The sequence below is a fragment of the Triturus cristatus genome, chromosome 8, assembly GCF_964204655.1.
Source record: "Triturus cristatus chromosome 8, aTriCri1.1, whole genome shotgun sequence".
NCBI lineage: Eukaryota > Metazoa > Chordata > Amphibia > Caudata > Salamandridae > Triturus > Triturus cristatus.
In genome coordinates this window covers 58041475-58054414 of record NC_140591.1, presented here as the reverse complement: position 1 = coordinate 58054414, position 12940 = coordinate 58041475, and the positions used below count along the sequence as shown (strand labels likewise).

The 12940-nt window shown below is 45.7% G+C and overlaps 1 protein-coding gene across 2 annotated transcripts in view; it reads left to right on the top strand.

Moving 5' to 3' along the window:
* The window catches only part of LOC146801321 (butyrophilin subfamily 2 member A2-like), a 260373-nt gene that overhangs the window by 113719 nt on the left and 133714 nt on the right, over nucleotides 1-12940 (top strand). For both annotated transcript variants that reach the window (XM_085624029.1, XM_085624030.1), the window contains one exon: nucleotides 7747-7802. In XM_085624029.1, coding sequence (XP_085480155.1) covers nucleotides 7751-7802 — 52 coding nt within the window. In that variant the 5' untranslated portion in view covers nucleotides 7747-7750. The remainder of the gene's footprint in view (nucleotides 1-7746; nucleotides 7803-12940) is intronic.

Below are 12940 nucleotides of genomic sequence, written 5' to 3'. Positions count from 1 at the left end.
CAAGCTGTTGATGCATCAGGGCAATGTGTTACATGACTGAGCTTAATTGCAAGACATTGCTTCATCAAGGCAATGTGTTGCATGGCATTGCTTCGTCAGGGCAATGTGTTGCATGGCATTGCTTTGTCAGGGCAATGTGTTGCTTGGCATTGCTTCATCAGGGCAACGTGTTGCACGGCACTGCTTCTTCAGGGCAATGTGTTGCACAGCATTGCTAAATCAGGGCAATGTGTTGCATGGCATTGCTTCATCAGGGCATGTGTTGCATGGCATTGCTTCATCAGGGCAATGTGTTGCACGGCACTGCTTCATCAGGGCAATGTGTTGCATGGCATTGCTTCATCAGGGCAATGCGTTGCATGGCATTGCTTCATCAGGGAAATGTGTTGCATGGCTTTGGTTTATCAGGGCAATGCGTTGCATGGAATTGCTTCATCAGGGCAATGTGTTGCACAGCATTGCTTTATCAGGGCAATGTGTTGCATGGCACTGATTTATCAGGGCAATGTGTTGTATGGCACTGCTTCATCAGGGCTATGTGTTGCACGGCATTGCTTCATCAGGGCAATGTGTTGCAAGGCATTGCTTCAGCAGGGCAATGTGTTGCACGGCATTGCTTCGTCAGGGCAATGTGTTCTATAGTATTGCTTCATCAGGGCAATGTGTTGCACGGTTTTGCTACATCAGGGAAATGTGTTGCATATGTGTTGCATGATATTATTTAATCAGGGCAATGTGTTGCATGACATTGCTTTATCAAGGCAATGGGTTGCAAGCTGTTGATGCATCTGGGCAATGTGTTACATGACTCTGCTTAATTGCAAGACATTGCTTCATCAAGGCAATGTGTTGCATGGCATTGCTTCGTCAGGGCAATGTGTTGCTTGGCATTGCTTCATCAGGGCAATGTGTTGCACGGCACTGCTTCTTCAGGGCAATGTGTTGCACAGCATTGCTAAATCAGGGAAATGTGTTGCATGGCATTGCTTCGTCAGGGCATGTGTTGCATGGCATTGCTTCATCAGGGCAATGTGTTGCATGGCACTGCTTCATCAGGGCAATGTGTTGCATGGCATTGCTTCATCAGGGCAATGCGTTGCATGGCATTGCTTCATCAGGGAAATGTGTTGCATGGCTTTGGTTTATCAGGGCAATGCGTTGCATGGAATTGCTTCATCAGGGCAATGTGTTGCATGGCATTGCTTCGTCAGGGCAATGTGTTGCATGGCACTGCTTCATCAGGGCAATGTTTTGCACGGCATTGCTTCATCAGAGCAATGTGTTGCATGGCTTTGATTCTTCAGGGCAATATGTTGCACAGCATTGCTTCATCTGGGCAATGTGTTGCATGCCATTGATTCATCAGGGCACTGTGTTGCATGGCACTGCTTCAACAGGGCACTGTGTTACATGGCACTGCTTTAACAGGGCAATGTGTTGCACAGCATTGCTTTATCAGGGCAATGCGTTGCATGGCACTGATTTATCAGGGCAATGTGTTGTATGGCACTGCTTCATCAGGGCAATGTGTTGCACGGCATTGCTTCATCAGGGCAATGTGTTGCAAGGCATTGCTTCAGCAGGGCAATGTGTTGCACGGCATTGCTTCGTCAGGGCAATGTGTTCTATAGTATTGCTTCATCAGGGCAATGTGTTGCACGGTTTTGCTACATCAGGGCAATGTGTTGCATATGTGTTGCATGACATTATTTAATCAGGGCAATGTGTTGCATGACATTGCTTTATCAAGGCAATGGGTTGCAAGCTGTTGATGCATCAGGGCAATGTGTTACATGACTGAGCTTAATTGCAAGACATTGCTTCATCAAGGCAATGTGTTGCATGGCATTGCTTCGTCAGGGCAATGTGTTGCATGGCATTGCTTTGTCAGGGCAATGTGTTGCTTGGCATTGCTTCATCAGGGCAACGTGTTGCACGGCACTGCTTCTTCAGGGCAATGTGTTGAACAGCATTGCTAAATCAGGGCAATGTGTTGCATGGCATTGCTTCATCAGGGCATGTGTTGCATGGCATTGCTTCATCAGGGCAATGTGTTGCACGGCACTGCTTCATCAGGGCAATGTGTTGCATGGCATTGCTTCATCAGGGCAATGCGTTGCATGGCATTGCTTCATCAGGGAAATGTGTTGCATGGCTTTGGTTTATCAGGGCAATGCGTTGCATGGAATTGCTTCATCAGGGCAATGTGTTGCATGGCATTGCTTTGTCAGGGCAATGTGTTGCATGGCATTGCTTCGTCAGGGCAATGTGTTGCATGGCATTGCTTCATCAGGGCAATGTGTTGCATGGCATTGCTTCATCAGGGCAATGTGTTGCACGGCACTGCTTCATCAGGACAATGTGTTGCACGGCACTGCTAAATCAGGGCAATGTGTTGCATGGCTTTGCTTCATCAGGGCAATGCGTTGCATGGAATTGTTTCATAAGGGCAATGTGTTGCATTGCACTGCTTCATCAGGGCAATGTGTTGCATGGCACTGCTTCATCAGGGCAATGTGTTGCACAGCATTGCTAAATCAGGGCAATGTGTTGCATGGCTTTGCTTCATCAGGGCAATGCGTTGCACGGCATTGCTTCATCAGGGAAATGTGTTGCATGGCTTTGGTTTATCAGGGCAACGCGTTGCATGGAATTGTTTCATCAGGACAATGTGTTGCATGGCACTGCTTCATCAGGGCAATGTGTTGCATGGCACTGCTTGACCAGGGCAATGTGTTCCACGGCACTCCCTAAACAGGGCACCTTGTTGCACGGCACTGCTTCAACACCGCAATGTGTTGCACAGCATTGCTTCGTCTGGGCAATGTGTTGCACTGCACTGCTTCATCAGGGCAATATGTTGCACAGCATTACTTTGGTAGGGCAATATGTTGCACGGCACTCCTTCAACAGGGCAAAGTGTTGCACGGCATTGCTTCATGAGGGTGATGTGTTGCATGACATTACTTGATATGAGCAATTTGCTGCATGGCATTGATTTATTGGGGCAATATGCTGCATGGCATTGCTTTATCAAGGCATTGTGTTGAATGGCATTGCTTCATCAGGGCAATGTGTTCCATGGCATTGCTTCATCAGAATAATGTGTTGCACGGCACTGCTTCATCAAGGCAATGTGTTGCACGGCATTGCTACATCAGGGCAATGTGTTGCATAGCAGTGCTTCAGCTGGGCAATGTGTTGCATGGTATTGCTCCATAAGGGCAATGTGTTGCATGATTTTGCTTTATCAGGGCAATGTGTTGCATGACATTGCTTCATCAGGGCAATGTGTTATGTTATGTTATGTTAACATGGGACTTATATAGCGCAACGGCTACTCCAAAGGAGTGTCCCGGCGCTTTGTACTCCAGACCTAAAGAGAGAGCTGGAAGAACATAACAGTAAAAAGACAGGAGTCTACAAGAGAAAGCAGACTAACCAGAGAACAACCAAGTTTTCAGGTCTTTCCTAAAGGCAAGCAAGTTCGACGTAGCCCTCAAGGGCACCGGTAGAGAATTCCATAGCTGCGGGGCAAGAAATCTAAAGGACCGGCCACCAAGGCGAGCCCTTTTGATACGTGGTACCCGAGCCAGAGCTAATGTTTCCGACCTAAGGGATCGTGTAGGTCGGTAGAATTCAAGCCTCTTCTGGAGATATTTTGCACCATTACCATGCAGGGCCTTATGGGCTAGGGTCATGGCCTTGAACAGTATCCTCTTCCGTACAGGAAGCCAATGGAGGGCAAGAAGAAGATTAGAGGCACTAGTACGACGATGCAGACCAAAGATCGCTCGAGCAGCAGCGTTCTGGGTCACCTGCAGACGCTGAAGGAGATATTCTGGCAGACCCAGATATAGCACATTTGCGTAGTCCAATCTGGATCCTATAATTGCCTGGACAGTTATCCTCCGATGTTCCTCAGTAAGAAGGGGAAGGAATTTACGCAACATTCTAAGGATCCCGAAACATGTTCCCGTCAGAGTGGAAACCTGGGATTTTAGCGAAAGCTCATTATCAATTTTTACTCCCAGGTTCTTAGCCCACTTAGATGACTGACTTGGAGGGAACATGTCAGCAGGCCACCATCCATGCCAATCTGGTTCCGAAGGGCACCCGAAGAATAGTATTTCGGATTTGTCCGAGTTGCACTTGAGGCTGCAGAGTTGAAACCAATTAAAAACAGCCCCAAGGCAGTCGCGGATCCTTCCTCCATCGAACTCTTCGCTCTTACGGCAGGTGAACAGAAGCTGGGTGTCGTCAGCATAAGAGACGATCCGGGCCCCATAGGACTCTGCCAGTGTCGCCAGAGGGGTCATAAGGATGTTAAATAGAGTGGGGCTCAGTACAGAGCCCTGAGGCACTCCGACTCCCAATGGCGGCATTTCGGCAGATCCAGGTGGGACTCAGACTGTCTGCCGGCGGTTGGCTAGAAAGGAACGAAACCAATTGAGCACCGTCCCCCCCAGTCCGATGTCGTGTAGTCTAATGAGGAGATCCTCATGGGGGACGGTGTCAAACGCCGCCGACAGGTCTAACATAACTAACATCACCCTGCCTCCGGTATCCAGCACCTCCTTCACGATCTCGGAAACTTCCAGGAGCACCGTCTCAGTGCTCAGGTTGGAGTGGAAGCCCGATTGGGATTCATGAAGTATCTCATTCGACTCCAGGAAGTTAGAAAGCACGCTATGAACGTGTTTCTCCAGGATCTTGGTAAGTGCTGGGAGGAGCGAGATAGGCCTATAGTTGGACGTGTTGCACGGCATTGCTTCATAAGAGCAATGTGTTGCATGGCATTGATTCTTCAGGGCATTATGTTGCACAGCATTGCTTCATCTGGACAATGTGTTGCATGGCATTGATTCATCAGGGCACTGTGTTGCATGGCACTGCTTCATCAGGGAAATGTGTTGCATGACACTGAGTCATCAGGGCAATGTGTTGCATGGCACTGCTTCATCAGGGCAATGTGTTGCACGGCATTGCTTCATAAGAGCAATGTGTTGCATGGCATTGATTCTTCAGGGCATTATGTTGCACAGCATTGCTTCATCTGGACAATGTGTTGCATGGCATTGATTCATCAGGGCACTTTGTTGAATGGCACTGCTTCAACAGGGCACTGTGTTACATGGCACTGCTTCAACAGGGCAATGTGTTGCACAGCATTGCTTTATCAGGGCAATGTGTTGCATGGCACTAATTTATCAGGGCAATGTGTTGCATGGCACTGCTTCATCAGGGCAATGTGTTGCACGGCATTGCTTCGTCAGGGCAATATGTTGCATGGCACTGCTACTTCAGGGCAATGTGTTCTATAGTAGTGCTTCATCAGGGCAATGTGTTGCACGGTTTTGCAACATCAGAGCAATGTGTTGCATATGTGTTGCATGACGTTATTTAATCAGGGCAATGTGTTGCATGACATTGCTTTATCAAGGCAATGGGTTGCAAGGTGTTGATGCATTAGGGCAATGTGTTACATGACTCGGCTTAATTGCAAGACATTGCTTCATCAAGGCAATGTGTTGCATGGCATTGCTTCGTCAAGGGCAATGTGTTGCATGGCATTGCTTCATCAGGGCAATGTGTTGCACGGCACTGCTTCATCAGGGCAATGTGTTGCATGGCATTGCTTCATCAGGGCAATGCGTTGCATGGCATTGCTTCATCAGGGAAATGTGTTGCATGGCTTTGGTTTATCAGGGCAATGCGTTGCATGGAATTGCTTCATCAGGGCAATGTGTTGCATGGCACTGCTTCATCAGGGCAATGTGTTGCACGGCACTGCTTCATCAGGGCAATGCGTTGCATGGCATTGCTTGACCAGGGCACTGTGTTCCACGGCACTCCTTAAACAGGGCACCTTGTTGGACGGCACTGCTTTAACTGGCAATGTGTTGCACAGCATTGCTTCGTCAAGGGCAATGTGTTGCACGGCACTGCTTCATCAGGGCAATGTGTTGCACGGCACTGCTTCATCAGGGCAATGTGTTGCATGGCATTGCTTCATCAGGGCAATGCGTTGCATGGCATTGCTTCATCAGGGAAATGTGTTGCATGGCTTTGGTTTATCAGGGCAATGCGTTGCATGGAATTGCTTCATCAGGGCAATGTGTTGCATGGCACTGCTTCATCAGGGCAATGTGTTGCACGGCACTGCTTCATCAGGGCAATGCGTTGCATGGCATTGCTTGACCAGGGCACTGTGTTCCACAGCACTCCTTAAACAGGGCACCTTGTTGGACGGCACTGCTTTAACTGGCAATGTGTTGCACAGCATTGCTTCGTCTGGGCAATATGTTGCACTGCACTGCTTCGTCAGGGCAATGTGTCACACAGCATTACTTCGTTAGGGCAATATGTTGCACAGCACTCCTCCAACAGGGCAATGTTTTGCACGGCATTGCTTCATCAGGGTGATGTGTTGCATGGCACTACTTGATGTGGGCAATGTGTTGCATGGCATTGATTTATTGGGGCAATGGGCTGCATGGCATTGCTTTATCAAGGCATTGTGTTGCATGGCATTGCTTCAGCAGGGCAGCGTTTGCACAGCATTGTTACTTCAGGGTAATGTGTTGCATAGCATTGCTTCATCAGGGCAATGTGTTGCATGGCATTGCTTCATCAGGGCAATGTGTTGCATGGCATTGCTTCATCGGGGCAATGTTTTGCACGGCATTGCTTCATCAGGGTGATGTGTTGCATGGCACTACTTGATATGGGCAATGTGTTGCATGGCATTGATTTATTGGGGCAATGGGCTGCATGGCATTGCTTTTTCAAGGCATTGTGTTGCATGGCATTGCTTCAGCAGGGCAGCGTTTGCACAGCATTGTTACTTCAGGGTAATGTGTTGCATAGCATTGCTTCATCAGTGCAATGTGTTGCACGGTTCTGCTACATCAGGGCAATGTGTTGCATGACATTACTTCATCAGGGCGATGTGTTGCATGGCATTGCTTCTTCAGGGCAATGTGTTGAATGAGATTGCTTCATCAGAGAACTGTGTTGCATGCATTGCCTCATCAGACTAGTGCAAGGGATCCCTTCACCATACACCTGCACGAGTGCATGCATGCAATACTGCAGCTAAGCAGTGCTTGTCAACTGTCTACGAGTTACGACAGCCAAAACCTTTGTTATTTTTTCTAAATATCTCTTGCTCATACTGTATTTCTTGTTTGCATTTGTGATACAAACCGTGTAATCACTTCATTAAACAAATGTAATAACTTCATTATTTATTTTGATATAGTGTGGAAATAATACAATCCCTCGTGCAACTGAATGGTAAAGTAACCATTACATTTGTTGTTTTGTGATCTTTTCCTCTTGGGACAATATTTGTTGAAACAAATGTTCTTCCTTTCAGATGCTTGCTGCCCATTTGTTGTCATAGGTGTTCACCGGCTGACCTTAAAATGTTTCATTTCTATTACAAACTACTCCGAGGACCCCTCCCCCCTCATATATCAGGACAGAAATCTAAGCAAATGGTCTGAGGAAAGTCCTCTGAGGTTATTTGAGTCACTGTTTCAATAAACAAGAGCTGAGTCTGCTCTTTAAGGTGTCAGCACTGGGCAGGAGGATGGAAAGGCACCTATGAAGTATCAGTCCAGTGACTCAGGAACAAAGGAAGCTGCACAGGAGCATACATTTTATTATGTGATCCTGTAAATGAGTACTGACGGCTGTGAAACACTGACACTCACATGTAGCTTCTCTCTCTATCCACAGGAGGATGTCTCTGCTCTGGACTGCCCTCAGCCTCGCTGGGCTCCTGTACCATGCAGGTCAGTATCTCTAAGCAGCCTTCCTTTTTATGAAACAGAGAGAGAAACTGCTGGGCCAATGGATGCAGGACAGGCCAAGCAGATACAGTGCAGGCCCATTAGGTGCAGTGCAGGCCCAGCGGGTGCAGTGTAGTACAGGCTCAGCGGTAGCAGTGTAGGCCTAGTGGGTGCAGGGCAGGTCTAGCGGGCTCAGTGCTGGTCCATCGGATGCAGTGCAGGCCCAGCAGGTGCAGTGCAGGAATACAGTGAAAAACCAGTGGACACAGTGCAGTCTCAATGGGTGCAGTGCAGGTCTAGTGGGTGCAGGGAAGGCATAGCGGGTTCAGTGCTGGTCCATCGGATGCAGTGCAGACAGCGCAGTGTGTAAATGTACCAGTCTGTATCTTATGACAGCAGAGCCTGTAGTCACATGTCTTCAGACTGTACAGCCTGTAGTTTTACCAGTCCATATCTTCAGACAGCACAGTGTTTATTTTTACAAGTGTATATCTTTTGACAGCAGGGCCTGAAGTCCATATCTTCAGGCAGTAAAGTCTGTAGATTTCCCAGCCCTTATCTTCAGGCAGTAAAGTTTGTAGTTTTCCCAGTCCATATCTTAAGGCAGTGAAGTCTGTAGTTTTCCCAGCCCATATCTTCAGGCAGTAAAGTCTGTAGTTTTCCCAGCCCATATCTTCAGGCAGTAAAGTCTGTAGTTTTCCCAGCCCATAACTTCAGGCAGTAAAGTCTGTAGTTTTCCCAGCCCATATCTTCCGGCAGTAAAGTCTGTAGTTTTCCCAGTCCATATTTTCAGGCAGCACCGTCTGTAGCTTCAGATAACACAGTCTGTTGTTCACCAGTCCATTTCTTCGGACAGCACAGTTTGCAGTTTTGCAAGTATATATATTCTGACAGCAGAGCATGTAGCTACATGTGTTCATTTCTTATCCAACTTACGTGTACACTAACTGGTCCACTTAGTTACTCTCCTGCATATCACTGGCAAATCTGCGCAGTCATTCATTCATCCATCCATTGACTCAACTAACCACCCAAGTCAACTTAAACCCCTTTATTCAGCTCTCGCTGCCTCAGTCACTCACTCACTTGTCACTTTGGCCCTGTACGGCACTTTTTGGCTAGGTTTGTGTCATACAAACACTACATGCATGTAAACATATATAAATAAATGCATACACCCGTGCATACATCCATCCATCCATACTTATCCAACATAGTGAAATGGCTCCAGTCCGGCCCATTTACCAGCGGACACATACCCAAGCCGTGAAGTGAGTGCATACAGACAAAGGCGTATCCCTCCACACCCCTGAGAAGCCTTCACCAGTCTGCCCTGGCCCTATGCAGAATGTAAGAGACAGTGGGACCTAGCACTGCCCCCCTCCACTACATACCTCCCAATATCCATGGCATTACACATTCCACCTACATTATTCAATTACAAGAGTATCCAGCAATGCCACTCTGCACTACTACTAATTAATGACATGGCCCAGTGTGTGTAGACTCTTAAACCATTATCAACCATGAAACCACAATTTCCCTTAGATCTATGGGTTTCGTGGCGAATTATATGTTTCGGGACATATATATTGAGGAGTGCATCAAATAAAAAATGAAATTTAACGATAAATTATCATCAATTCAAGTTCATTAATCAAGAGATATCCAATGCTCTATCAACATTTTTATCAAGCTTAATTTATTTTCCAGAATTCATCTGATTATTTAAGCAAATCGGATCACCACATCTTTCAGATACAAGTTCAAAGATTCTTTTCTTTATATTCAAAGTTCAGACTTCCTAATGTTCAATTTTCAGAAACTCTTAATATTCCAAAGTTCAAAATTCTTAATATTCACAGGTGCAGCCTACGCGTTTCGTCCTCTAACCCAGGACTTCATCAGGGCTGCAAAAAAGAGAAAAATGTATATACAAATCAGTTTCTTCATGCTATTCAATGTATTTACCTAATCCAATATTCTTTTTAACTTAACAAGTTTTTCACCTGCCTATTTCCATTCTAAACGTCTATTCGTCACATGTGGATGGAAACATCACAATAAGGAAACATAATTCAAATCATAAATAATGTGCAAAACTTATGCTAAAAATGTACATGAGAATCAAATAAAACGTATTAATTTTTGGTTGGCCATTAAATCTCCCATAAAATCGTGGTTAACATTACCGCAATACAATTTTTGTATCTAAATTCTCAACAGCTAGGCCTCAATTGTACCCAAATATTATCAATGAGAAACGTTGTTTTCCTTTCAAAGATGCCTCAACCAACTTATCTCTATTAGAAACGTTTAATCACTTTTCAATCCCTCTAGCCAAGGTTACAACTTAGTTCACCAATCACTCGGCAAGTTGTAACCGCCTAGAAATGCTAACACTTTTTACATACCTCTTTTAATTGTTTTGATTTCTCACTTCTGACTTTCTCATTGTATCATTCAAACTGAGTTAGATGGCAGCATTTGTATTAAAGGCCCTACAAAGGTCAAAAATATATAATTGTCTTAGTTGTTCAAGTTGCAGTTATTAACATAGGTTATCAGCTAGTCCCCAAATATAACCTATTCCACCTAATTTCTATTTTAAATCTATCAAATTCTTGCAAAATACCTTAATATTGTGGATTGAATGAGCAGCTCAGTTCCTTAATCTCAAAACACCTTGGTTTTTCACTAATACTTCATTTTACCTATTTATAAAAATACGAAATCTAATTAATACTGTTATTGATTTTAAGGTGCATTAACATCACAAATCACCCCTGAGTTTGAATCAACCCACCGAAGTGAATTCCTTCTGGAGTCTATCTCCAAGCACCTCTACCTCCTGGTTTGCCTCGCTTTCTTCTTAAGAAATGTCCCAAATTCTTATCAAACCTTCTGTTATCAACGAGGATAAATCATCCTATAAAGTAACAAAAAGATCTGTTGTTCCCTCCCTCTGACCTACAAACAATCACTCTAAAAACACTCACTCCATCGGTTTTTCCTCACCGTCTGCGTCACATAGCCTCTATCTCCACTGCCTGCTCATCACCAAAAATGCACCGTCATGAGTCTGCTCCAACGAAATACCGTCTTTTAAACAACTGGTTGCCAATCCGATTTCCCGCTCAATTAGTACAATCAACCAATGAAATTAGTCTTCTTCAAGAACATTCTATTCCGACAAACAGTCCCCATACCGGTCCGCCACTATACTCAACCAATCAGAGCGCTTCCTTACTAAAAAACAAAGCCCTTCCCTGAGTCCATTAAATTTATCTGTTAGTGCTTCCGCTCTGGTCGGCACATAAATCCCAACCAATAGGAGGCCGTTACCAGTGTGCTCAAGCTTCCGTTGCGTGTTCTGTCCTTTGTTACTAACCCTATTCTATTAAATATTGCCAACCATTTTAAAAATACAAACAAAGACAAGCGATAATGTTAATTAAATTCACCATTTAACAAATTCCACTGACTGGATATAACCATGCAAGCACAATGTTGCTCGGCTATTCTGCAATTCTAATGTTCGTTCATAAACGGTACCGCTTACGATCTAATCTACATATATCTAACAACTAATTTTGATCGATTACAGTTTTAATGGATGCTGCCAATATCTAGCATCCCATACTACTTGCGCTGTTCTTACTCGTGCACGCAAACTGCACGAATCAGAGATGATTATTTCAACAATTCTTTCCAACCTGCACTACGTTTACTTACAAATCAATCATAAACAATTCCAGTTTAATGGATACTTAAATCTATCGCTTCCCGTAACACTGGTGCTGTTTATACAAATGCAAACCAGCTGTCCAAATCAGAGATAATGCCCCGGTTACTTACCAGTAATCTTCATTACTCCGAGTCCTTGTCTTCCTCGCCACAGTAATCACCTTCGGCTCCCACAGAAACTCCAAGTATAATTTTTACAGTCTAGTCTCCCTCTCCATCCAATATGGCCCCCGACCACACAGCCAATCCCATAAAGGGACACATAATGCACCAGAACGACCTGAGAACCAAGCCGCAGACATGAAGCCAACAAGAGGGCCGGGAGGGAAAGGGAAACTTTACTGTGGCGAGGAAGACAAGGACTCGGAGTAATGAAGATTACCGGTAAGTAACCGGGGCATTACCTCCTCGTCCGTCTTCCTCGCCACAGTAATCACCAATGAGCCGATACCAAAGCATATCAGCTTCATGTAAGAACAGAGTCCACCAACAAAGTTAGCAGCAATGCAAAACTTTATTACAAAAAACAGGAAAGACACACAAGGAACTTCCAACTCATGGTACACCGGAACTCAGCACAGAAGAGGCAAAGGCAACTGACGCATCCCCCCCAATATGAAGACGGTAGTGCGACATGAAGGTATGAGGAGAAGACCAAGTGGCAGCACAGCAAATATCCTCCATGGACACCCCCTTGAAAGCGGCCCAGGAGACAGAAACCGAACGAGTGGAACGTCCCTGAACAGGAAGAGAAGGAGCCAAGGAAGAAGAACCATAAGCCAACAAAATAACGTCCTTAATCCAACGACTGAGGGTGGACAGGGAAGGACGCAAACCCCTACGGGACAAACCAAAATTCACAAATAAATTGTCCACCTTGCAAAAAGAAGAAGTCCTATCCAGATAAATCAGCAAGGCGCGCCGAACATCCAGAAGATGAAGCAAAGACTCATCCACAGACGAAGGATCAGGACAAAAACCGGAAGGATAACCTCCGCGGAACGATGAAAGAACGAATTCACCTTAGGAACAAAAGTGGGGTGAGGACGCAACACAACACGATCCTCCAGAACACATAAAAAAGGAGCAGACCGGAGGAAAGCCCCCAACTCCCCAATCCGCCTGGCAGAAGCAATAGCCACAAGAAAGACCACCTTAAGAGTCAAGAACTTGAGGTCAACCGACTCCAAAGGCTCAAAAGGACCCAACTGTAGCGCACGCAGAACCAGGGGAAGATCCCAAGGAGGAGAAGACAGAACAGGACGGGGACGCTGAAAGGCCAGAGACTTCAACAGCCTGGACACCAACGGCGCCACAGAAAGCAACGGAAGAGCATGAAATGCCCGAATAGCAGCCCACTGCGCAGGAAGAGTAGAAATGGCCAACCCCAAATC